Genomic DNA, 24,172 nt, shown 5'->3' on the forward strand with positions numbered 1-24,172 from the left:
TACCTCAGGATAAGCAATCAGTTGATAAAGGGAATTTTAACTTTATAGAAGCATTCCAGTTAAGGAATTAACATAGAATTAAAAAGTTAAGAATATTTAGCAATCCCTAATGAAATAACAACATCCCCCAAAGAGATAAGCAGGCATTATGTGTCTCTTGATGGAAGTATTCATTACCATGAATGAAGTCATTTTGCCAGGAAAAGAAAAAAAAGGAAGAAAGGGAGGAATCAGAACCAGAACCTGAACCTGCCTCTTAATCTACAGGAAATATAGAAAAATATGTTAATGATAACAGACTGTGGGAAATTATACAGAACTAATCACCCAGTTTCTTCAACAAATATATTGCAAGGAAAGAGAGACAGAAAGAATGAAAATTAGAAACTATCAATTTTTAAAAAGACTTCATTAAGAGAATTATGAACCAATCACAATACATGGGTCTTACTTGGACCCAGATTCAAAGAAACCTTAAAATTAAGAAAAGTTATTTTCCCTGAGAGAAAGTCTAAACACTACTGGAAATCTAATAAAGAAGTACCATTTATTTTGAGGGAGAATAATGGTATTAAGCTTTTTTAAAGACTCATCATTTACATACACATTGAAATATTTATGGATGAAATGATATAACTTCTGGCATTTACATTAAAATAATGCTGGGGTGGACAGAAGTCTAGATTAAACAAAACTGGCTATGAGTCAACCATTATGAAGCTGAGCAAAGGGTGGAACATAGAGGTTCATTACTATTTTCTCTATTGTTGTGTACGTTTGAATTTTTCATTAAAAAAAGTTAAAGAAAATGCTGGGCATGGCTCAGTGAATTGATTTTACCACATACATAAAACTAAGGTAACAACCCCATATTCTGAAAACCTCTACAATAACATATTAGTAATTTTCTAAAGCTTTCCAACAGCTAGCAGAGTACCTTGAATGAAACACAAAATCTGAAAATATTGATTAGAAAAGTGATAATACAGCCTCTCTGAGGGGCAATATAGCAAGAACTATTAAAATTTAAAGTCCACACTTAAGTTGGCCCAGAAAGTAGTATTCATCCTACTGATAAACTCATGAAATGAGCATCTATACAGGGATATTTATCCCACCACTGTTTATAATAGGAAGAGACTGATAGTCATCTGAAAGTTAATTAGTGAGGGTCAGTTTTTAAAATTATAAAAGTATGGAATACAGTTCAGCTATAAAAAAAAGAATAAGCCCTTCATGTACTAATACATGTACAGAATTCCCCTGGAAGTACTCAAGAAACTATTCACACAGGTTGCCTCTGAAGTTGGAAAACTACATGACTAGGGGCAGGGCTGGGAGGGAGAATTCGCCAAATAGTCTTTTGAACCTTTTAAATACTTAGAGTATCATCATTTTAAAAATAAAATTGAGAAGAAAATATTAAAATAAAATCAAGGCTTCAAATTTCACTCAGTGGGATTTATGCTATTACTTCAAAAACCTTAGAAAAAGAGTAGGTATACAGGTGGAATTAAAATACCTGGCAGATGCATATGTGTACCTCAGGTTAAGAGGAGAGAAATGGAGTGGAACAGCTCCTTTGAGTCCATTCCTCTAGCCCCTCATTATTCTGCGGAATATGAAGGTCCAAGAACCAGATCACTAAAGGACCCTAGCTATGGATTTTCAAGATGCAGAAACATAAATCCTGAAAAAACAGAAAGTACTTCAGAGACAAAAAAAGGGAATAACAACTCACCCTGGATAAAGCTCTCAGTTGTCCAACAGCTACTCTTCCCCTGTTCTCTGGTCACCTGCGTAAAAGAAGTTGGTAGAGTTAGACTCTTGAGGGGAGGACATAGCTCAGGGGTAGAGTTTATGCTTAGCATGTGCAAAGTCCTAGGTTCAATTCAGTACCTCCATTTAAAAATAAATAAAAAAAATAACATGTGTTTCAAAATAAAAAGAGTTAAAGAATCGAGACTTCAAGCCTTTCTTTGAACCCAGATATATCCGTTATAAACAAACATCTACCCTCCTCCCCCTCGACCCCACCCCGGTTAGTAGACACTCCGCCGACTGGCGCAATGATGCTCTCCTCCCACGAGAACAACCCCAGGTGGGTTCCTGAGGGGAGAGATTGGAATCTCATTACCTCGGGGGGTTTTCTGCCTCTCATTTCAAACCCCCTAACTTGAGGCCATTTTCAACCCTAAAATTCCCATTCTGAGATCACGTCTGCGACTTGCTGACAAGTTTCTTCACCTGGCCGTTCGCGCAGCTTCACACAACCGTTCTCACAATGATCACTCTCCCAAGTGGTCACACACAAAATCGTGCCGCCTCACAGGGACATCACTTACACACACACATGCGCGCGTGCTAAGGCTGAGGCGCCAGACACGGCCGGTCTCCGAGCCGGGGCTCAGACAGCGCCTCACCCTCAGCTTCCCCGGCAGTCCACCGGCAGTCCACCGGCAGTCCACCGGCAGTCCACCTAACAATCACCTAACAATCAACAATCCGCGATCCCTCCGCCGCTGTGCCGCTCAACTCGTTCCAGCATAGCAGGGCTAACAACCTCGAGGGGAAGTGACGTTACACCCGCAGGCTTCTGGAAATTGTAGTCCAGGACCAAAAGACCGGAGAGAGACGGCAATTTGAGCCCCTTGAGCCCTCCTCGGCACTGTAATCTCTCGGAGGTACCAGCCGAGACCTGCGGCAAGTCCGCCGACTGCGGCAAGTCCGCCGACTGCGGCGAATCACTCCGCCGGGCCGCCGTCCCGGCCGTGCCCTGCGGCGCCCTCGCTCGCGGTCTAGCCGGAAGCTGATTTCCGTCGCGGGGACTTCTGGGACGTGTAGTGTAGCCTAGGTGATGCTGGATCTCTCAGCCCCGGTTTAGGCACCGCCACGGTGAACGCCGCCAGAGTCGCAGAGTCCAGAGGTCGTGGCCAGTGGAGGGGAAAACAGCCAACTCTGAGGAGGCTGAAGGAGAGGAATCCCCAGGCCCTAACCGCCGGCAGGCCTGTGTGGGAAGAGGGCATAGGGAAAGACCCTAGTGACCCTTTACTGCTGATGTGAGTGCCTTTGCTTCCGTTTGTGACCTCGGGGTGTGGTTATGCTGCTGTTTTTACGGTTAAAAAAAGTAAGAGTTTAAAGCACAGATTTTGAATATAACATCCAAATCATTAGATTATGAATTTTCATAAATAGCTCAAACCCGTGTAACTAGCACCTCAAAAGTCCCCTACCAGTCTCCTGTAAAGATATCTATCACATGACTATCACAGCACAGACTAGTTTTGATAAATTTTGAACTTTACATAAATAGAATCGTATTTTGTGTACGTTTTTTTCCCCCTTAGACTTCTTTTGCTAAATATTTTGTTGGTGAGATTAATCAGTAAATTTCATTTATTCTTACTGTTGCTGGTATTTGGCTTGTTTTTCAGAATGAGGCTACTAGGAATCGTGCTCTTGAACAGTCTCCTTTGTGTCTTTTGCTGTGTATATGTGTGCATCTTGGTTTCAAACATACTTTGAAGGGCAATTGCTGGGTCATAGGTTATGCATATGTTTATAGCATACGTTGCTGAACAATTTTGCAAAATGGTTTTCCATTTGCAGCTATCTATTATAGTTTCAGTTGCTCTGCATCCTAACATACACTTAATGTATGTGTTTCCTTTTAATCTTTCTGGTGGGTGCATGGTGGTTTTAATTTGAATTTCCCAATGTGTCCTTTTGTATAACTTCTATAACAGGGGAAGATACCCAGCCAGCTTTAGCATTTAATATGGACAAACAGGAAGAGGACCAAGAGAATCTAGATCCTCTTGTAGGCCTGTGCTGTTTGGATTGATGTTGATCCAGTGCCTTAAATAGTGCCTCTCTTTCCTTACCCGCTTTTAGAACAAATAGGACTGGAGTAAAGGCAAAGGTCCATCCTTCTCTAAGAGGGACCCAAGGCCACATTACTAATCAAGGTATATGTGGGACTTGACAGTGACCAAGGTTGCCAAACATTTTAAGCCCTTTTGGACATTAGGACATAAGTTATTGTGGTGCCAGGAAGCACCTTTGGACATGATAAAAAAAATTACTTGAACTGGATTTGGAAATAATCCTGAGATTGGACATAACTTCATAGGTGGGCTCTTTTGGCCCAGTACCCACTCAAGTGGTTGTAACCGATACTGCTGAATCTGTTGTGGGAACACATGTGTTAATTATAGGTAATAGTTCTCAGTCATAAAGGATGCTCCCAGTGGGGAAGTGCCATGATTAGAACAGTGGTAGTAGCACAAGTACACAAGCTGGAGCCTACTAGACTTCTCCAATGTAGTCATGTAGTTATTGTGAAGCAGTATAAGATACTGGGAAGGAGACAGGAAATGAAAGAGGTTAGAAATCGCTATACTGATCAAGGAGCTGGTGGAGGTAGAGGTGCTTAAAGAAACTATTGTCATATAAGAGCCCTCAGTGGCTGGTGAAAAAGACCATGTTATTTGGCGCTGGACTGTGGACTACCACAGGCTCAGTGTGACAGTAGTCTCTGTCAACATGCAGTTCCAGTATTAACAACCACAGAGTCATAATGCAGACTGAAGGTGTCTGTCTTGCAGTGGTTGGTGGACATTGCTAATGCCCTCTCAGCATCCTGCTGCATTCTGAAGATCAACGCCGATTTGCCTTCTCAAGGTTCTAGTTACCTTTATTGTATCATGTTACCACAGGCTGCCTAAACTCGTCACAGTTCATCACTAGTGAATATGCTGAGACCTAAAAAAGCTGAAATATTACCAGAGGTGTCCTGGTACCATTATGCTGATGGCACTATTCTGATTGGAAGGGCTAAGGACAGCGTATCGACTGCCTTTCAGAAGATGAGTAAATATCTGAACCAGGGCTGGAAGGTTAACATCCCAGTAAGGTACAGGGGCTAAGCACTGAAATAACAGTCTTGGGAATCTTGTGGGCTGATGCCCAGAGGAAAAGCTTTGAGCTTTTAAAAGAAAAACTGTTGGCCTTAAAAGCTCCAGCAAACAAAAATGAGGCCCAACATCTGATAGACTTGTTTGGGTCCTGGAGGCATTTCATACCTCACATGAGGCTCCTACTGAACATAAGATCAATCAAAAGGGATATTGTCCAACAACAGGCCCTAGAAACTATCCAACAAGCTGTACAGACCACCTTTCCATTCTGGCCAGTCAGCCCTAACAAGTCTTTTGAGCTCGAAGTGTCAGCAACTGAGTTAAGCAGACTGAAGCCTCTGGCAAAAAGATGTGACCACTAGACAAAGGCATCCCCTTGGGTTTTGGACATGGCACATGTTACAGCAGCACCTCACCTCTGGTATCAAGATCTATTTGTTTTCTATTATTGCATAACAAGTTAATAAAAATGTAGCACCTTGAAACAACACCCATTAATTAGCTCACAGTTCTGTAGGTCAGAAATTGGTTTCATAGACTTAATCAAGGTGTTAGCTGGCCTGAGTTCTCATTTAGTGGATCTGAAGAAAAATCTACTTGCAAGCTTATTCTGGTTGGCAGATTTCAGTTCCTTGCGTTGTAGGACTGAAGTCCCTGTTTCCTTGCTGGCTGTCAGCTGGGGAACACTCTCAGGTATTTTCCAAATGGCAGTTCACAGCATGTGTGTTTGCTTTTTTCAGTCCAGCTAGAATACATCTCTCTGACTTCCTTTTTTTTACTACCAGTCAGCTCATGTTAGATTTAGGTTAGTCCAGTCTAAATAAACTCTCTATCTTAAGGTCTCTGATTAGACCCCTTAATTATATCCATGAAATCTCTCTTGCCATGTATTGTAACATAATCACAGGAGTAAAAACAGAAAGTGTAGATCACAAGGGGCCTTCTTAGAATTCTACCTACCACAGCTATGGTAATCTGAACAGTGATGTTGCGCACGCACACACACATACACACACACGACAAACAGACTACAACTGAAGATCAAAAGATAGTCACTTTATTTAGAAAAAATTTCCACATCAGTTCAGTGGAGAAAGGATAGTCTTTTCAGTAAATGGTGCTGGAATAATTAGACATACACAAGGGAAAAAAGAACCTTATCCTTACCTTACACAGTACACAAAATTGATGCAAGATTTTCTTTGACAAAATGCTCATTAGACCTAAACGTAAAAATTAATATAACTTTAGAAGAACATATAAAAAAGAATCCATGTTGCCAGAATAGGCAAAGGTTTATTAAACAGGACACAAAACATACAAACCATAAAAGGAAAAGTAATTAGGATTTCATTAAAGTTAAGAAATGTTTGTCAAGACACAAAGAAGAGAGTGAAAAGATAAGCCGCAGACTTGGAACAGGTCTTTGTAATATATTATGGACTTGTATCATAAATATAAAAAGAGCTCTTCTACAAATCAATAGGAAATAGGGAAAAACAACCAAATAAAAATAGGCAAGAAGCTTGAACAGGCACTTCACGAAAGAGTATATTTCAATGGCTAACAAATAGCATCGGAAAAGATGCCAAAAGTCCGTACTTCTCAGAGAAATGCAAAATAAAATTACAATGTGATTCTACTATATGCCCAATAAAACAGTTAATATTGAAATGAATCACAATACCAATTGTTGATAAGGATGTGGATGGACCCAACAGAAATCTCATACTTTGCTACTAGGAATACAAAATGGCACAGCCACTTTGCAAAATTGGCAGCATGCAGTAGGCAGGATAATGTTCCCCAGAGATGTTCACAGCCTGGATATATTAGGATTCTCCAGAAAAAAAAAAAAATACATATGTATATATATATTGTTAACCTAGAATCCTGTACCCAGAAAGTATCTTCCAAAAATTAAGATAGAATACTCATTCTGACAAAGCTGAAGTAATATAATGGCAGTATACTTGCAATAAAATAAATGCTAAAGGAAATTTTTGATGTAGAAGGAAAATTATGCCAGATGGATCAACTTTTTTCAAAGAACTTTTTGGACTTTGTGTAAATTATAAATACTGTTCAGCTTTTTTGGATTGAACAATCATCTAGGTTTAACTGAATACATTTGTGAATTAAATTTACTGATTTATTTAGGATGTTATACAAATATTCATAATTGGTACCAGAAGTTTTGTTTTGCCCTTTAAGTTTAAAATTAAGGTTATGCAAGAGTCACAGAATTAAATGTCAAGCTTTCACGTTTAAGTATGTTATGAGGAGCTCCTTAAAGTTTTGGGAATTTTGCCTATAAAAATGATCAGGCAATATCTTTAAAAATGGCTAATTGTTTTATTAAGTTTTTATCTCTCTTGAGTGTTCCCATTTCTCTTGACTCAAATCTGGAGAGTTCTGTTTTTGAAGAATAAGCATTTTACATTTTAAAAATTATTAGTAAAAAGGGTATGTATGTTAACCATAAAATCTCTATTTTGTCATAATATCAATTTCTCAGCCATAATGCTTATCTTTTTTTTTTCCACCAGAACTTCTACACTGTTTTCTTCAAGAAACACCATTTATGCTATTTCATTCGTTTAGACTTCATTATTGTATTTGTTATTTTGTCTTCATTTTTTCAAATACATTCCATTATCTTTAGATATTTCTGGGATTTTTCTTGAAACTATACACTTATTTTAAATTGTTTTAGTATTTTAATGCATTCATGAATGTAGAGCTGTAAGTTTCCTTCTATGTAGTTTTGTCAGGCATCATTTTCTATGTAGAATACCCACTATGATTTATTCCTAGAGAAACTAGTTTGTGTTGTTTTCATCCTTAATCAAAGGATAATTTAGATGAGAATTGAATTAGTATTTATATATTTTGGCTACCCAATGTTGTCTTTTATACGTTAGATAATGTGTTCTATACCATTACCACTTTTTGTACTCCTCTCACTATTCTGTGATAGTTGTGGTCTCAACCACCCTATTCACATTTATATACATTTTCACTCTGGTCTATTGTAATTCAGCATAAAGATTGAGTTCTACAGGAAGGATTCACTACATTATAACATCTTTATTTAATTTTGGTTTTAAGGGTTTTTTCCAATATGAAGTGTCTTATTATTGTGTAAAGTATATATCGTGGTTAAACGCCATTCCATAAATAAAACAGATGAAGATAATAGTTGCCAACATTTACTGAACAAGTCACCAGTTACATACATGAGTTCATAACCCATGTAATCTTCAATACACTCCTACGGCAGTTACTACAGTCACCTCCATTTTGCCATGCTTGAAATATAATACATAAGACTGAAAACAATATTACATTTCTACAGATTATAATTACATATATACAAACATATATACTTATATATATGTCTGTATAGCACAGGGAACTATATTCAATATCTTGTAATAACCTTTAATGAAAAAGAAGATAAAAGGCTCTTGAATGAAACTGCCATCATTGGTAAATTTAGGGGAGAAACTAGGGTCAGAGAAATAGTCAAAAGGGAGTTTAGCTTATCTGTAATGTTTAAAAATGTTTTAAGTTTAAGGCACCCATGGATTATTTCAGAAATAAAAAATAAAGAAAGCAGACAAGTATACAAAATGTGAAAACAGGACGTTGAAAGGAGCACTGTTTATAAAAGCAAAATTTAGAATGTAGATATGTTTTATCAATAGATTAGTAAAACAATAATGGGGCCACAGAGATAAGCACTAACTCCATTCAAGTAAGGATAATGATGTATTTACTGATTTAGAAAACTGTTCATGATGTAGTCTGTCATAGGATTTATGAAATATATTTTCTTTAACATTTTTCTGAAAGGATTTGACAATTTGAGAGTGGTTATTAAAACGGTTGATAAAGATTTCTTTTGTGCCTTTTGAATTCCTCTGAAAAAAAATTCCAGTAAAATATTAATATTCAAAGGAACTCCCTTCAAAAAAACATTGTATAGTTCTATTTATATTGTTATATTAAAAGTAAAATAATTAAGACAAAGAGGTACAGATACAATTACAGACATATATGTAAATACATATACACACACATACATATGAATGATACTTCAATTGCTTCCCTGAAACTTAAGCTTATATAAATAAGAATATATCAACAAACCAGTAGAAAAAGCAACTAGAAAGAATAAGTAGTGATGGGTTCAGAATCGTGGAGAAAAAGAAATCAACTCAGAACTGTAATGCACAACTAAAAATTAAATTAATAGTCAAATTAATTTTAACGATCAGTAAATATACATAGGACTAAAATACCTTAGAATTAAATTAGGAAAAATAAAATGAAATCCTAGCGCTATTCCTTAATAAATTCTCTCATGTTGAAGGTTGATCTGCAAAAAAAAGTCTGCATTTTCCTCATTCACAGTTATAAATTCTGATATTAAGTAAGGAATGAACTGTTGACGAAGGTCTTCTGACATTTGCTGTATTCTTAAGCATTTAGGTTGTGAAAAGCAAATAAAAGCCTCTTCATATTAATTATGGGATATCTCATCAGCAGGAAGTCCTATCTCAAATTACGTAAAATTCATACTTGAATGCCTCTCCCACAGATACCTTTCAGAGTTTCTTACCTGCATGACCTTTCTGATGTTGTTTTAGATTTGAACTACGTACAAAAACTTTCCCACATTCATTACATTCATAGAGTTTCTCACCGTTATGAATTCTCTGATGTTGAGAAAGGTCTGAAGAACGATGAAAGGCCTTTCCACATTCCTTACATTCAAAGGGTTTCTCACCAGTATGAACTCTCTGATGCCGGATAAAGGCTGAGCTACTACTAAAGGTTTTCCCGCATTCCTTACACTCATAGGGTTTCTCACCCATATGAATTCCCCAATGTTGGCTAAGGCCTGAAGGGTGATAAAAAGCCTTTCCACATTCTTTACACACATACGGTTTCTCACCAGTGTGAATTCTCTGATGTTCTGTAAGTATAGAGCTGTTACGAAAGGTCTTTCCACATGCCATACAAATGTAGGGCTTCTCGCCTGTGTGAATTCTCTGATGTTCTATAAGTTTTGAACTGCTACAAAAGGCCTTTCCACAATCCTTACATACAAAGGGTTTTTCACCGGTATGAACCCTCTGGTGTCGATTAAGGGCTGAACTACTTCTAAATGCCTTAGCACAATTTTTACACTCATAAGGTTTCTCACCCGTATGAATTCTATGATGTATAAAAAAATATGATGCACTCTTAAAGGCCTTGCCACATTCCTTACATTCATAGGGTTTTTCACCAGTATGGATTCTCTGGTGTCTTTTAAGATCTGAGGAATAGTGAAAGGCTTTGCCACAGTCTTTACATAGATAAGGTTTCTCACCAGTGTGAATTCTTTGATGTTCTATGAGTATTGAACTGCTACGAAAGGCTTTTCCACATTCCTTACATATATATGGTTTCTCACCGGTGTGAATTCTCTGATGCAGAATAGTGCCTGATTTACTACTAAAGGCTTTTCCACATAACTTACACTGATAGCGTTTCTCACTGGTGTGAAGTCGCTGGTCATAAGTAAGTTCTGAGGAATGATGAAAACCTTTCCCACCTTCCTCAGTTAGACAGGGTTTCTCACATGTGTGAATTCTCTGATGAGATTTAAATATTGAACCAGTACTAAAGGCTTTTCCACATTCTTTCCACTCATAGATCTTCTCCTCAGTATGAATGCTCTGATGTTGTACACAGTCTAAGACCCTACCATACTCCGTATGTTCATAGGTTTCACCAGGAAGCAAGATCTGATGCTGAGTATGTTCTGTAACTCTACTAACGGCCTTCGCATTTTCCTTATAGTTATTGAATTTGTCAGTATCAATTTTCTGAGGTGCAGTTCGTTGCAAGTCATGTACAAAAGCTTTCTCATAGTCCTTGCATTCACAGGCTTCCTCTTCAATATCAGTCTTTTGATTTAGAGTAAGAGATGTGTGCTGACTGAAAGTGTGCATATTTTCATAGTTGAAAATAACTTGATTATCAAAATTTGTTTCATGAGATCCTTGTTTTTTCTCAGTCTTTCTTTTACATTCCCAATCACCTGTGTAACAGGAACATTCAAGTCCATGTTTTGAAAGATGTCCCAATATAAACCATTGAGGCGATTCTACTTCATAAACTTCCTTCTTCAGCAATAATTCCTTGGTTTCACACCTAGATCCACAGTCTGAAAGAAAGCATAAAAGAGAACATTCAACTTTTTTTCCTGGAAGAAATGAAACTTTTATGGTATAAATAGGGGAATTAAACTGAAATTAATGTATATGAATGTGAATGACTTATACAGTGATCAAATATACTGGTGGAATTTGATAAATGGACAAAGTACAAGAAATGATGGGAAGTCATATTGGATGATAAGGTGGTTGGGACATTTTAATGAGATTTACAGATACATATGACAAAAACACACAACTATGAAGTCAAGCTCTAAAAAAACCAACAAAAAAGATGGACCTACTATGCCCACTTTTCTTTAACATTTACTGGAAATTACAGACACTGAAGTAAGACTAAGACAAAAACTAAAAGAAAAAGAAGCAAAAGATCAAACCATTGTAAAGTGAGAAAAAACCGACAAGCCTATTATCTGCCGGAAAACAACAAATGGTGGGAGTATTCTAAAAGTTAATAAGATGAAAAATCAACAGATTTATTTAAAAAGGCAGAAGTTTCATTGCATTTATCTTTTGAAATTTTGCTTGCTTATTTTTGGAATGAATTACTAGGAGTGAGATAACTGACTAATGGGTAAAATTCATCTGGCATTTCCTGGACATTGCCAAATTCCTGTCCTAAAAAGTCGTACATTCACTCACACATTTTAGTGCCTATTTCCCAACCACTTCTCAAGCACAGTACACCATCAAACTCTGGGATCTTTGCCAATTTGATAGGTTTCTCATTGTGGTTTTAACTAGCATTTTTCTTTAATGAGCAAAGCTGAGCATCTCCTTATGTGCTTATGTGAATTTCCATTCATTTTTTTACATTCAAATCTAAAACTCATCTGGAATTCAATCTTATGTATCAATAGCGTGAAAGGGCAACCCAGAGTGGGAGAAAAGATCTACAAATCATGTATCTGATAAAGGATTAATATCCAAAATACGTAAGAACTCCTACAACTCCACAACAAAAAAACAAACAACCCAATTTTAAAATGTGCAAAAAACCTGAGAATAGTTTGGCAGTTCCTCACAAAGTTAAACATTGGGTTACCATATGACTCAGCAAATTTCATTCCTAGGTATATACTCAAGGGAGCTGAAAACATATACATTTGACCCTTGAACAAGGTGAGTTTGAATTGTGCAGGTCCACTTATACATGGATATTTTTCAACAGTAATTACTACAGTACTACACAGTCCATGGTTGGTTGAATCCGTGGATAGGGAGGGCCACACTTGGATTAACCCCCACATTGTTCAAGGGTCAACTATAATCATGCAGAAACTTGTTCTTGAATGTTCACAGCATCATTATTTGTAACAGCCCAAATGTGAAAATAATCTTTCTATAAATTGATGAATGGATAAACAATGATGGAATTTGGCCATAAAAAGGAACTAGTGATACGTGCTACAATACGTGAACCTCAAGACATTATGTGAAACAGTCAAACACAAAGACCACATATTGCATTATGCCATTTATATTGGCAACCTATGGGCACAAGTTTTCTTTGGGGGATGAAGTAAATGTTCTAAAATTAGATTATGCAACATCTTTGTAAATACACTAATAGCCATCTAATTGTATATGGTAAAAGGGCACACTTTATTATATATAAACTATAGCTCTAATAAAGCTATTTTTAAAAAATAAAGTTTTTAAAAATATGTCGTTTTACCATTCTTTGAACTTTTCTAGAGATTTGAAATGCTCAAAAGGCAAAAGTTGGAAAACTAACCAGAAAAGTGTAATTTTATCCAAATATAGATCAAAAGAAGATGTTTTTTAAGTAAGAATACACATTCCTCATGAGGATGTAATAAAATCACTCTCTTCTTTATGCCAATTAGCATGTACTCACTCTCTACCATGCATTTTAACACACAGCTTTAAATATGATATATACACCCATGCCTTTTGTATTTTCTCTCCAGCTGTACTCCTTTTGAAAAATCAGAAACCTAAGCTTAAACAACTCATTAACTTTCACATTTGGATGTCTGACAATCACCTTAAACATAGCATGTGCAAAACCAAACTCTTCAATGAACCTTATTTTTGCTTTGTATGCCACATCTTAAAAAAAAAAGTGAACTCAATTTTTCCACTAGTCAACCCAGAAAACGTGGAGTCATTCTCAACTCTTCCCTTTTTCTTACACCCAACAATCAAAGTATCAGCAAAATCAACAATTTCTGGCTCTGCTATCTAATCACTTTTCATCAGTAAGCTATTAATACATTGCTCCCCTAGACACTGGAAAAAGCATTTCTTTGGCCTCCCTGTTTCCACCTTGTACCTCCAACCTTTTCATTACCCAGCATCTAGGGTAATCCTTTTAACGTGTGAGTCAGTAATTAAAACCTTTTATATATGTCACATTTTAGTCAGAATAAGAACTTCATCATGATTTAAAAGCCACGGCATAATCTGACCCATTTCAAAATCAGCTCTGATCACATTTCACATGTTTCTTCCCTTCCCTCACTGTCTGAGCCACACTGGACACTTTGCTGTTCCTCAAACATAGTACTTCTCTTCCTGCTTTATGGCCTTTGTATCTGTTATGCCTTTTTGCCTGAAATTCCCTCTTCCCAGATAACCACATGGATTACACTATCTAACACATGTTAGTTGAATGAAAGAGTGCACGTGTCTGGTTCTCCTCCTTCACTCCAATCTCTTCTTACCTGCGACCTCTGTCTTTGGATTTCAGGCACATGCCTTTTATCCCCAATACTCTATACAGGGGTGAACACAATCACTCCCAATGCTCCAACTATTATACTTCTGTGGGGCTGCAATGGACTGAATGTTTATGTCCCTCCAAATTTCAAATTTTGAAATTCTAACCCCTAAGGTGATAGTATTAGGAGATGGAGCTTTCAGGAGGTGATTAGGTCATGAGGGCAGAGCCCTCCTGAGTGGGATTAGTGCCCTTATAAAAAGAAGCCCAGAGAAATTCCCCTTCTTCCATGTGAAGTTATAGAGAGAAGACGATAAACTATGAGGAAGCAGGCTCTCACCATACACTAAATCTTCTGATGCCTTGATTTTGAACTTCCCAGCTTCCAGAACTGCGAGAAGTAAGTTTTTGTTGTTTGTAAGCCACAAAGTCTCTGACACTTTGTTATAGCATCCCAAATGGATAAGAGATGAGCTCCCCACTTTTCCATCCTTAGCCCTTTCTTCTGACTGCCCTATTGAGCTCCTCTTGTAATTGATTCTACTTTTAAAAAAATTATTTATGGACTCGTTCCCAGGTTTTTTAGTCTATAAATTTCTTAGTAGCTTAAAATCTTACCATCTTGCCATCATCTAGTAAACATCTTGTACCAATTATAAAATTAGTAACTGTTGGTTCGAAGAATAAATGAGTAAAATAATGAATTGAAAAGTAAACTGGTTCAGGGAAGAAAAGTCTCCAAAAATTTAAGAGAAAGTGACACTTAAATCTAAATGCAAAAGAAAATAAGAAATTGTATAAGACTATATTCAAAATGAAGGTAGAAATTGGTCACTGAAGAGGAATAAGGGTTGTACTTCCCACTTTGAAATGGGAAGGAAACACGGACTGTGGGAGGTAGCGGTAGAGACATTTGGACAGTTTGGTGCAGAGGTCTTACTTTCCTCTACAGGTTTTGACTATGGATGGAAACTTCCCAGAAAACATCTCAGTGTTGTTTCCTCTATAAGCAGCTGGGTTACATCCTTCAATGCCCTCTCCTTGCCTGATCATCCCTCACTTACCTGGAAGCAAGTCCCTTGTCAGCTCTCTGTCAACCATCCAGGGATCTTCCCCTTCCTCCAATAAGGACACCACATCTGGCTTAGGAATGGAGAGTCCTGCTCCCAAGAGAAATGGTACACAGTATTGCTATGGGAGGCTTAGAATTCAAAATCAAAGAGGAGAGGTCACTATTTAGAGGAGATGAAGCTTCAGCCTCAGCCCCAACAGAGCTGCGCATTTTCAACTCTTCAAAGCTCAAGCCTTTTCCTTGGGAACAGGGAAAGGAAATGTACAGAATATTTGAAAGGAGCTGAGAAATTCTCAGTGGGAGAATCAAATATTCCAGAGGGAAAACTGAACTTTTAGAGATAGGTATGCTTACCAACCGAGACCAGGTTGTTATAGTTTTCCAAAATCACATTTCTGTACAGATCCCTCTGATCAGAATCCAGGCATTCCCACTCCTCCTGAGAAAAGTCTATAGACACATCCTTGAATAACACCAATCCCTGAAACAATAAATCCATGTATGAATGATATAATAAAAACAAATGCTTTTAAGATGGGAGGAGATAAGAAAAAGGTAAAAATACAGGTGATAAAGAAAGTGTTTATAGGAAGTGACACATAGAACAGGCTGGTCCTGGAGGCCCAGAAGTCAGTATGATTTATGTCTTCAAACATTCCTGAAGATAGATCAAGCTATCTGTTCATGGCAGGATATTTTCAGTATCCAACCACGTTTGGGAGGTACAAAGGCTAGCTGAGTGGAGTTTCTCTATTATTTGAAATAGTATAAGTCTTCCTCTAGTCTACTAACACCTGGCATATAATTAATTGTCAGTAATTGACAGTTCCCTTCTCCTACTCTTAACCCTAAGGAAGAAAAAGAGATCAACTCTACAAATTTTCCGGGAATAAAATTTGAGAATAAAAGGAATAAAAAGATCCTTTTAAAAAATTAAGACAAAGAAAACAGGTCATATTAAGTATCAAGAATCGGAAATGCAATGGATTTCTAAACATCACTGTTGGAATCAAGAAAACACTGTAAAGACATACCTAGAGGAGAGTTTCTCACCATGGCAATGTTGACATTTGGGGCTGGATAATTCTTTGTTGCAGGGCTTCGGGGCTGTTCTATGGATTGTTTTTTGGATATACAGCACCAACGCCGACCTCTTCTCGACTAGATGCCAGTATTACTCCCTTCTCCCAGCTATGACAATCAAAAATATCTCTAGACATTGCCAAATATCCACCCCTGGCGGGGGATGAGGTAGGGGCAAAATTGTCCCTGGTTGAGAACCAGTTTAGAGTCTGGACTAGCAAGGGCTTGAAATATTCGCCTCCTATTTCTAAGCATCTTTGCTTAGAACTGGTTGTGCTCTGTAAAAGCTACAGGGCAAGCCATGAAAGAGGTATACCAGGTACCTAGATAAGGATAAATAAGGGTCACAAGAGAAAGAGGACAAAAAGTTCCAATGTAACTGTGAAAGAAAAGTGCCAGGATGACAGCTGGGTAGCAAGTGGGAAGAACAACCAATGGAGACAGGAGCAGTAAAACAAAGGAAACCAGAAGAAGGCATTGAAGAAATAAATGACTGATGCTTGTGACAATATGGGAAGTGTTATTGATAGTCATGTGGCAGTGATGTTTGTACACTTTGATGGATTAGCAATACAAATGTGGAAAACTGAACAAGTAAGTTTAAAAGCTAATTAGTCCAGGAAAAAAATTACTACATTAGAAATCATAAGTCTGCTTAGTAGACTATTTGTAGTATAACCAGGCTATAACATTTACACATTAGTAATGACACACACATGATAAAGTTAACTAAAAATCATGTTATAAACATTTTGGGGAAAGTGTAGAAAAAAGCTAAGTTTCCATTCCAACACACAGGGAAGCCAAGGAACGATGACTAAACATGATTATTCCACAAACAGCAAAATGAGAATAATTGGAAACACTACAGGGATAAATACTGAAGGCAGTTAGTTGAGGGTAACTGTCTTGAGACAGGAACTAGGTGATATGGCAAGGCCCTGCTACTTTAACGAGAAGCATCATATTTCAGTTTGAATCATTAATACTTAAATTTTGGTATGAGTTTGAAAATCTCTTTTTAATAAATAGAATCGTCATGTAAGTTAAGAAAATTTTCAAGACATAGGTTGATTCTTATATCACATAGTAATATAAAGGGATTTATTCTTTTTCTGAAAATTCTTTAATAAACATCATTTTGATTAGAAGCATTTTTATACATCATTTGGAGTCACTGACTTAGTCTTTCTTCTCATTTTGTTCATTAATAAGAACTTTAAGGTCTGTCTGGGCTCTAAAAATTCTCAAACAACTTATGCTCTGGGATGATCCAACCTGCAGCCAGGCACCAGTAAACTGTAATAAATGTTCCTGGTTCCTGAATTGCCAAAATCTGCTGGAGAAGGATCAAAATTCACAAAAGACTGAGGTCAAGAGGGAAGGGGATACTGACACAACATTGTAAACTGACTACAACTCAATTAAAAAAGTAAATTAAAAAAAAAAAAAAAGAGGGAAGGGGATAGCTCAGTGGTAGAGTGCCTACTTAGCATGCAGGAGGTCCTGGGTTCAATTCCCAGCACTTCCATTAAAAACAAAAGAATTAAAAATTTTTCAATTAAAAAAAAAGACTGAAGTCAAATGAAGACTGGACCCACCAACTACATCTCCCATCTTGCTTTACTAGGAAGCCTCAGTCTGTGGAGATGATCATGACTTTCCAGATGTGAGCTCCCACTCAGGTTCTCAGCTTGACCTCATCACATCACAGTCTGTGTAAAACAGGTCCATTTGGCAAAGAATGTCCACACTTTCCTCCCTGTGCACTTTTGCTTCGCCAGTATTCCTGACCCCACAGGGAAAAAGATAACGATTTACAGAAAAAAGTTGTGGACACCTGGCAACTGAGGGTACCAAGGCAACAGAACTAAGCGGATGGGATGAAAGGAAATGAATAGTAGGAGGCCCTGGAAGAGATGCTCCTGCCCAGGACAGGTCAAGATAAAGAAGGCAAAGGCTCATGTGTCTCAGGAAGCATCACCTCACCTGGGTCATGGCTTTCAGTCTTTTCAGGGAATGCGCGATCCTCAGGGCTCCTCTTCTGAAAAAGGGCAGAGTCCTCAGCTTGCAGGCCAGGCAGAGCAGCGCCGGCCTCCCAGTTCCCAGAACAACCCCGTTCAAACGGCAGTCCTTTATCTTACTGTCCACTCTTTCCATATCACAGGGACACACTGACAGGAATGGGAGGGAGACCGGACAAATCCTATCCCTTCCCTAAGCCAGAGACCCGGGGCTCCAGCTGCAGCAGAATGACCTCTGGACGGCTGACCATGTCTGGAGACTCGGACGCGACGCCCCTATCCCGGGCCACCTTATTTCTGAGCGTCCCTGTGTCCTCGCTACTCCTGTGGAGCAGGACTGTGAGACTACACCTACAGCATTAAGACTCGCCTCAGTCAAGACCCTGAGCCGAAGACGCGCCCAAATTCCGGCCCCAGACCAAAGATCCGGGGCACTGCTGTCCTCAAGGAGGCCACCTCTCCCCTGAGCACAGCTGATCAGTCAGTCCTGGACATGCCCACATATAAATCACTCTCCCGGTGTTAAAGGCGCGGCTCGCTGATAACCAAGCCCAACTCGCTAAGACCACGGCGACAGATACACAGAAAGTTTACCGGATGTAAGGTCTCCAGTCGCAGGGTAGTGCTTATGCCCATTTGGGTCTGGCCCGAAGTCACTCCCACACCGCGAGGCTTTCAACCCTAAGAAGGCCGCTCCTTCGTGCCAAGTAGGGATTGGAGCAGATAAGACGCCTCAGGGAACTGCACTAACGACGCTGTAGACAAAGCGGAGACGGCCAAACTGCATCTGCGCCTGCGCAGTTGGAAGCGTCGCGACGTTTGAACTACAATCCCCAGAATCCTTTGAGCCCATCCTTCAGCGCCCTAGACAGCGCCACCCTGCCTACACCGCCTGTGCGAGACCACGCTGGCCTCTTTGGTGAACCGGCACTGTGCGGTGGGTTGATATCCCGGCTCCCCTCTTGTTATTCAGCAGCTAATATTGCTCAATGCCTGTGTGGTGGATGATTGGCAATGCCCTTGGCTCAGTCGGTCCCATCTGAGAAGTCATTCCTCTGTTCAAAAAACTTTAGAATACAGGCTCAGAAAAGTTCAGTGACAGCTAAAACTAGAAATGGATTGCGGCCTAAGATTGATTTTTTAACAATTTAAAATTTCTGCCTGGGGGATAAAATTGACTAATTTTTGCATATGCTAAATAAAAATTTTTAAAAAGTGATATAAGGAGAAAAAAATGAACACCTTGCATCCTCATCTCCAGACACCCCATACTCTCCAAGCAACCAGGGCATTCACCACCTTTCCACTATCAACTGAAATAAATGCACAACCTAAAAGTTGAGAGTCATGTTTTACTTGGTTGATAATTCTGAGGACTCAGCCCGGGATAATAGCCTCTCAGATGACTCTGAGGGACTGCTCCAAAGAGATAGGAGAGGAGCTAGGATATATTGGAGTTTTACAACAAAGACCAGGTAGTCAGAACGTTAAAAGATTATTTGTTAACTGAAGAAAACCAGATATCTCAAGTTAAAGAATTCAGCGATTTTCTATGTATGGGAGGAAGCAAATATTTGGGCTCATTGAATTTATTCCTTTGACAAGCATCTAGCTATCTAGGGCCAGTATCCTGTCCTTTCTTATTCTGAGTCCCCTCAGAGTGCATGGTTGTGAGTGGCTCCAGAGGCTGGACTGCAGGCTTGTCTTCACTGAGGGGTGGCAGCAGCTGCTGCTAACTTAATGGCTTCATCATTCTTTGTTTACTGACATGGCTTGAAGTATTTTTCATTCACATCACCATGACAATAGGTGCGTGTCAGTTTGTTTCTATGCATGTGCTGAGTTCATATATACAGATAAATATGATACATTTTAAACAAAAATATTAGCTTGTAGGAGGGGTAGGGGATTAAAATAAAAATATATATTACCTTGTTATACACACAAAATATTGTTTGTAACTTTCTTGTTACTATATAGATACCTTGTTCTTTTAATTTGCTGTACATTTCCATTAAACAGATGTATGATAATTTAACCAATTTATTACTGTAACTGACTCCTCTCCCCTAGTCTTTTGCTGTTAGACTGGTGCCATAAATTATATTCTTTGTGGATATGTCTGGTGACATCTGTTACATAAATTCCTCCACAAATTCTAGAGAAATGAATACCTGAGTTTTCTTTTGATAAGTATTTTGCTACTGCCTTCCTTTAGGTTTTATCAATTCAGCTGTCCACTATCAACATGTAGATTAGATACACAATTTCCTTACTTTGTCAATCTGGTGGATGGATATTGCATTTCTAAATTCTATATATCTTATTGAGATGGGAGTAAAAATTTCCAAAGGGGTAAAAACTTCTTTGCAGTTTCTGTGATATATTTTTTCATACTTGCTCATTTTCTATTAGGTCATTGTTTATATTTTCTCTTAACGATTTGTATTGCCTATTTTTGTTATTAAGTAATACTGACTATTTTCAATTTTTAAAGTCTCCAGTTTGGGATTTATATTTTGACTTTCAATAGTGTTTCCAGTTTGCCATATAAAAGTAGACAAATACATTTTTTCCTACAATGGTTTTCCTATATGGTTTTGTGTTACTTTAACCTTATTATTTTTCTCCATGTTTTTCTCTAAGATTTTATGGTTTAGTCTTACATCTTATAATTCTTAGTCTACATCTTTGATCTATTTGCATTTAATTTTGTTTTGAGCTGTGCATTAGGATTCTATTTTTTTTTTGAAATCTCCTCCGTATGGCTACCCTATTACATTAAGCCATTTAATGGATAATCTGTTTTACAGATATGTCCATGTTTTACACAAGTCCTGTGAACTGATACATTCTCTAATATAACCACAATAAATTCTCAGGAAATTTAACAATTACAATATTATGATCTAATATATAGTACATATTCAAATTTCTCCCAAATATCCCAACAATTTCTAAAGCTTTTTAAATCCAAAATACAAAGATCATTCACTATTTTAGTTGTCATATATCATTAATCTTCTTTGATTTGGAACAGTTCACAGCTTTCTTGTACTTCAAAGCCATATTTTTGGTGTCCAGACTGCTTTTCTCCCCCCAAGTGTCCTTCTAAACATTTTAAAAAATTCCCCATGTTCCAGGCTAAATATTTTTGACAAGAATACTCCATGGGTGATAGTGTCCTTAATGCATCACATCAGGAGCCACATGATGTCACTTTCTCCCATTTGTTGCATTAATTTACTTCCTTAAGCTTGTGGTCAACAGCCCTATTCACTGTAAAGCTATCTTTTCTACTTTTTTTTTTTTTTTACTATTGAGTAAGCTATGGAGTGATGTTTTCAGACTGTTTGAAAAAATATGTATACAAATTTGTCTTATCTTTGCCACATGGCTACTAAAAACATTGGTTGAAAATCTATATGTAAAATGATATATATATATGAAATAATACATCCAAATCCTCAAGATTTATAACAATTCAGAAAGGTATTAAATGATCAAAAATGCCTTCATTACCATATACTACCTTTCCTATCTGTTTGGATATATAGCTAGAGCTAGACTCTTGATTATTGTAGAATTGAAATATACCTTAATGTCTAATAGTTCTAATTAACCAATTTTTATTATTCTTTTTCAGAATTTTACTGGTTTTTCTGGTCTTTCTATTTTTCTCCATAGACTTTAGAATTAGCTCATATGTTTAAAAAATTCTTGAGTATTTTTAATTGAGAGTACATCACATTTATAACCTAAGGAACTGTGATATCTTGATGATGTTAGCACTGCAATTTCAGAACATGTTATATTCTTTCACTTTTTCATCTTCTGAGTGCTTTAGAAATTTTAAATTATTTTTCCATATTGGTCATGGATATTTCTATTTAATTTTATTTGTGATAACTCAAATTTTTTGTGACTGCTTAAGTAAAAGAATTTTTTTTCTATTGAAACTTCTATTTCTTAAGACTATTTGCACATGAGTTAATTGATTTCTGTATGTTAATTTTCTACCAAGGCAACTTCAGATTGGTCTCTCTCATAGTTTAAAAGGATGATAAAATACAACTTTTTTCAATAAGCCTGTGTGATGTAATTTTTTTGCAATTTTGGAAGTGATCTATAATACATTGTCCAATACAATGGCCACTGGCCACAGGTAGTTACTGAGTGCTTGAAATGTGTCTAATGAGGCAGAGGAAATGAATTTTAAATTTTATTTATTTTAAATCTAAATTTAAATAGCTGCATGTGGCTTACTGGCTAAGGTATTGGACATTGCAGGGTAAAGATGTCAAAAAAGCTGAGAAATGGGATTGGTTATGTTGTATAAAGTCTGAGCCACTATTCAGATACTTCCTATAGTCTCCACATTCATAGGGTCTCATACCAATAGGCACTATATGATATAAACTAAGTTTTGAAGTCCTACTAAGGGCCCCCTATATTCTTTATAGTCAGATTTTTTTTTTTGCCAGTTTGACTTTCTTGATAAGTAGTAAGTTGTGAGTCTTGTCCATAGGCATTTTTATGTTTTTTGCATTCACAAGACTTCTCTTTAGTATTAAATGTTTCATGTAGAGAAAAAAGTGTATGCTGAAAGGAAGTGGGCATGTCTTCAGTGGTAAATGACATTTGGCTAAAATAGCTTTCCTGAGATCCCTTTTTAAGTCCATGCTTCGTAAATTCTTCCATTATAACCCATTGTGATGAATCTGTTTCATAATTATCCTCTTTCAGAAATAATTTCTTGTTCTCACACCTAGATTTATATTCTGAAAGAAAATACAAATAAAAACATTCACTTTTTTTCTTGGAAGACACAAAACTTAGAATAAAAAAGGAAGAATTACAATTACAATGTCTATAAATGTGAATAGAATATAAAGTTCTGATATGATGGTGCAATTTAAGAGATAAAGAAGATTTAGAAATTGAAAAGTGATATAGGAAGGTAAAGGGAAGGTGATTAGGAAAAGATTAAATCAGTGATTGTTAAATTGTGGAACAAATTCAAAGTATGCTTTGGCAAAAAAGAAAGTTTGATAATGTAGCTTGTTGAAAGACTATAGGTAAATAAGTCTCTCTCACACAGCCAGGTTAGCAAATAAAAATGATACAACCACCAGAAACAGGTATTTGCCAGTTTGTAGCAAAATTTATCCTTTGAACCAGCAATCCCAGTTCTACGAACCCAAACATATACTCTCTGGAAAGAATCTGAAAATATTTATACAGAGGGTATCACACCATCACAGAACTCTTTGTAAGAGCAAATGAGTAGAACTAATCTAAATAGCCACCAGCATGGTATCACTTGAACTCACTGTAGTATAGGAGTACAACAGAGTTCTATGCAACTAAATGAAGAAATGAGAAGCATCTATATATTCCTATGGAGTGATCTCCATGACATATTCTTTCAAAGTGAAATAGCAAGGTGGAATAAACTCTATCTACGGTATGCTACCATTTATATAAGGAAGGGAATTCATGAAGAATATATACAGAAACGTTCACATTGAATACAAACAATTAAAGTATAAACCATAAAGTTTATAAGCTATTTCCTTTGTTGGAGGGAATGAAAGCAGTGGGAGGGGACAAGAATGGAAGCCAAATATCTATGAATATATGCTATTTTGTAGATCTGACATTGAAACTGTAAATATTTTATAAAATTGTAAAACAAAATTAAATAATAAATGCAAAAATGTAAAAAACAAAATTGAATAGATGAACCTTGTTAGGCATTGGGTTGTGCCATAAGCAGAGACAGAAAATTATTCTAACACTGCTGAAATATAAGATTTGATTGCACATTACTAGTGGGTTACCAGAGACACTATTGAAAATGTTGCATGGTAGTGATGGGAGTACTCTTATTACTTAAAATATTCAATATATTTTATGTACATTTTCTGGAAAAGATAATTGAAAAAATAGGAGAAACAAAAGGGAATCATCTCAATGCATCTGATGAAGTTGGATATAAAATGAGACAAGGACAGTATTAGGAAGAAAAATTAAGATTCAGTCTAATGAATGTAGATGTACAGATTCTAAACAAAATATTACCAAATTGGATCTAGTAATTTAATTAAAAAAAAAACTTCATGATCAATTGTATTCATTCTAGGAGTATCAGG

The 24,172-nt window shown here is 37.1% G+C and overlaps 1 protein-coding gene across 8 annotated transcripts in view; it reads right to left on the minus strand.

Moving 5' to 3' along the window:
• The window catches only part of LOC105096935 (zinc finger protein 420), a 101,870-nt gene that overhangs the window by 52,814 nt on the left and 24,884 nt on the right, over positions 1-24,172 (minus strand). For 3 of the 8 annotated variants that reach the window (XM_031456842.2, XM_031456835.2, XM_031456841.2), the window contains exons 1-2: positions 2,346-2,667; positions 1,742-1,796 (exon numbers count right to left, since the gene is read on the minus strand). Coding sequence is in view for 2 of the 8 variants with exons in the window: in XM_031456840.2 (XP_031312700.1) it covers positions 9,533-11,142; positions 14,903-14,998; positions 15,265-15,391; positions 17,983-17,991 (1,842 nt within the window). In the remaining 6 variants the exon portion in view is untranslated. Of the gene's footprint in view, positions 1-1,741; positions 1,797-2,345; positions 11,143-14,902; positions 14,999-15,264; positions 15,392-17,982; positions 18,038-18,611; positions 19,528-24,172 lie in introns of those variants that run through there. The other 5 variants (XM_031456840.2, XM_031456836.2, XM_064489592.1 and 2 more) reach the window with 5 other exon arrangements.

The sequence above is a fragment of the Camelus dromedarius genome, chromosome 9, assembly GCF_036321535.1.
Source record: "Camelus dromedarius isolate mCamDro1 chromosome 9, mCamDro1.pat, whole genome shotgun sequence".
Taxonomy (NCBI): Eukaryota; Metazoa; Chordata; class Mammalia; order Artiodactyla; family Camelidae; genus Camelus; species Camelus dromedarius.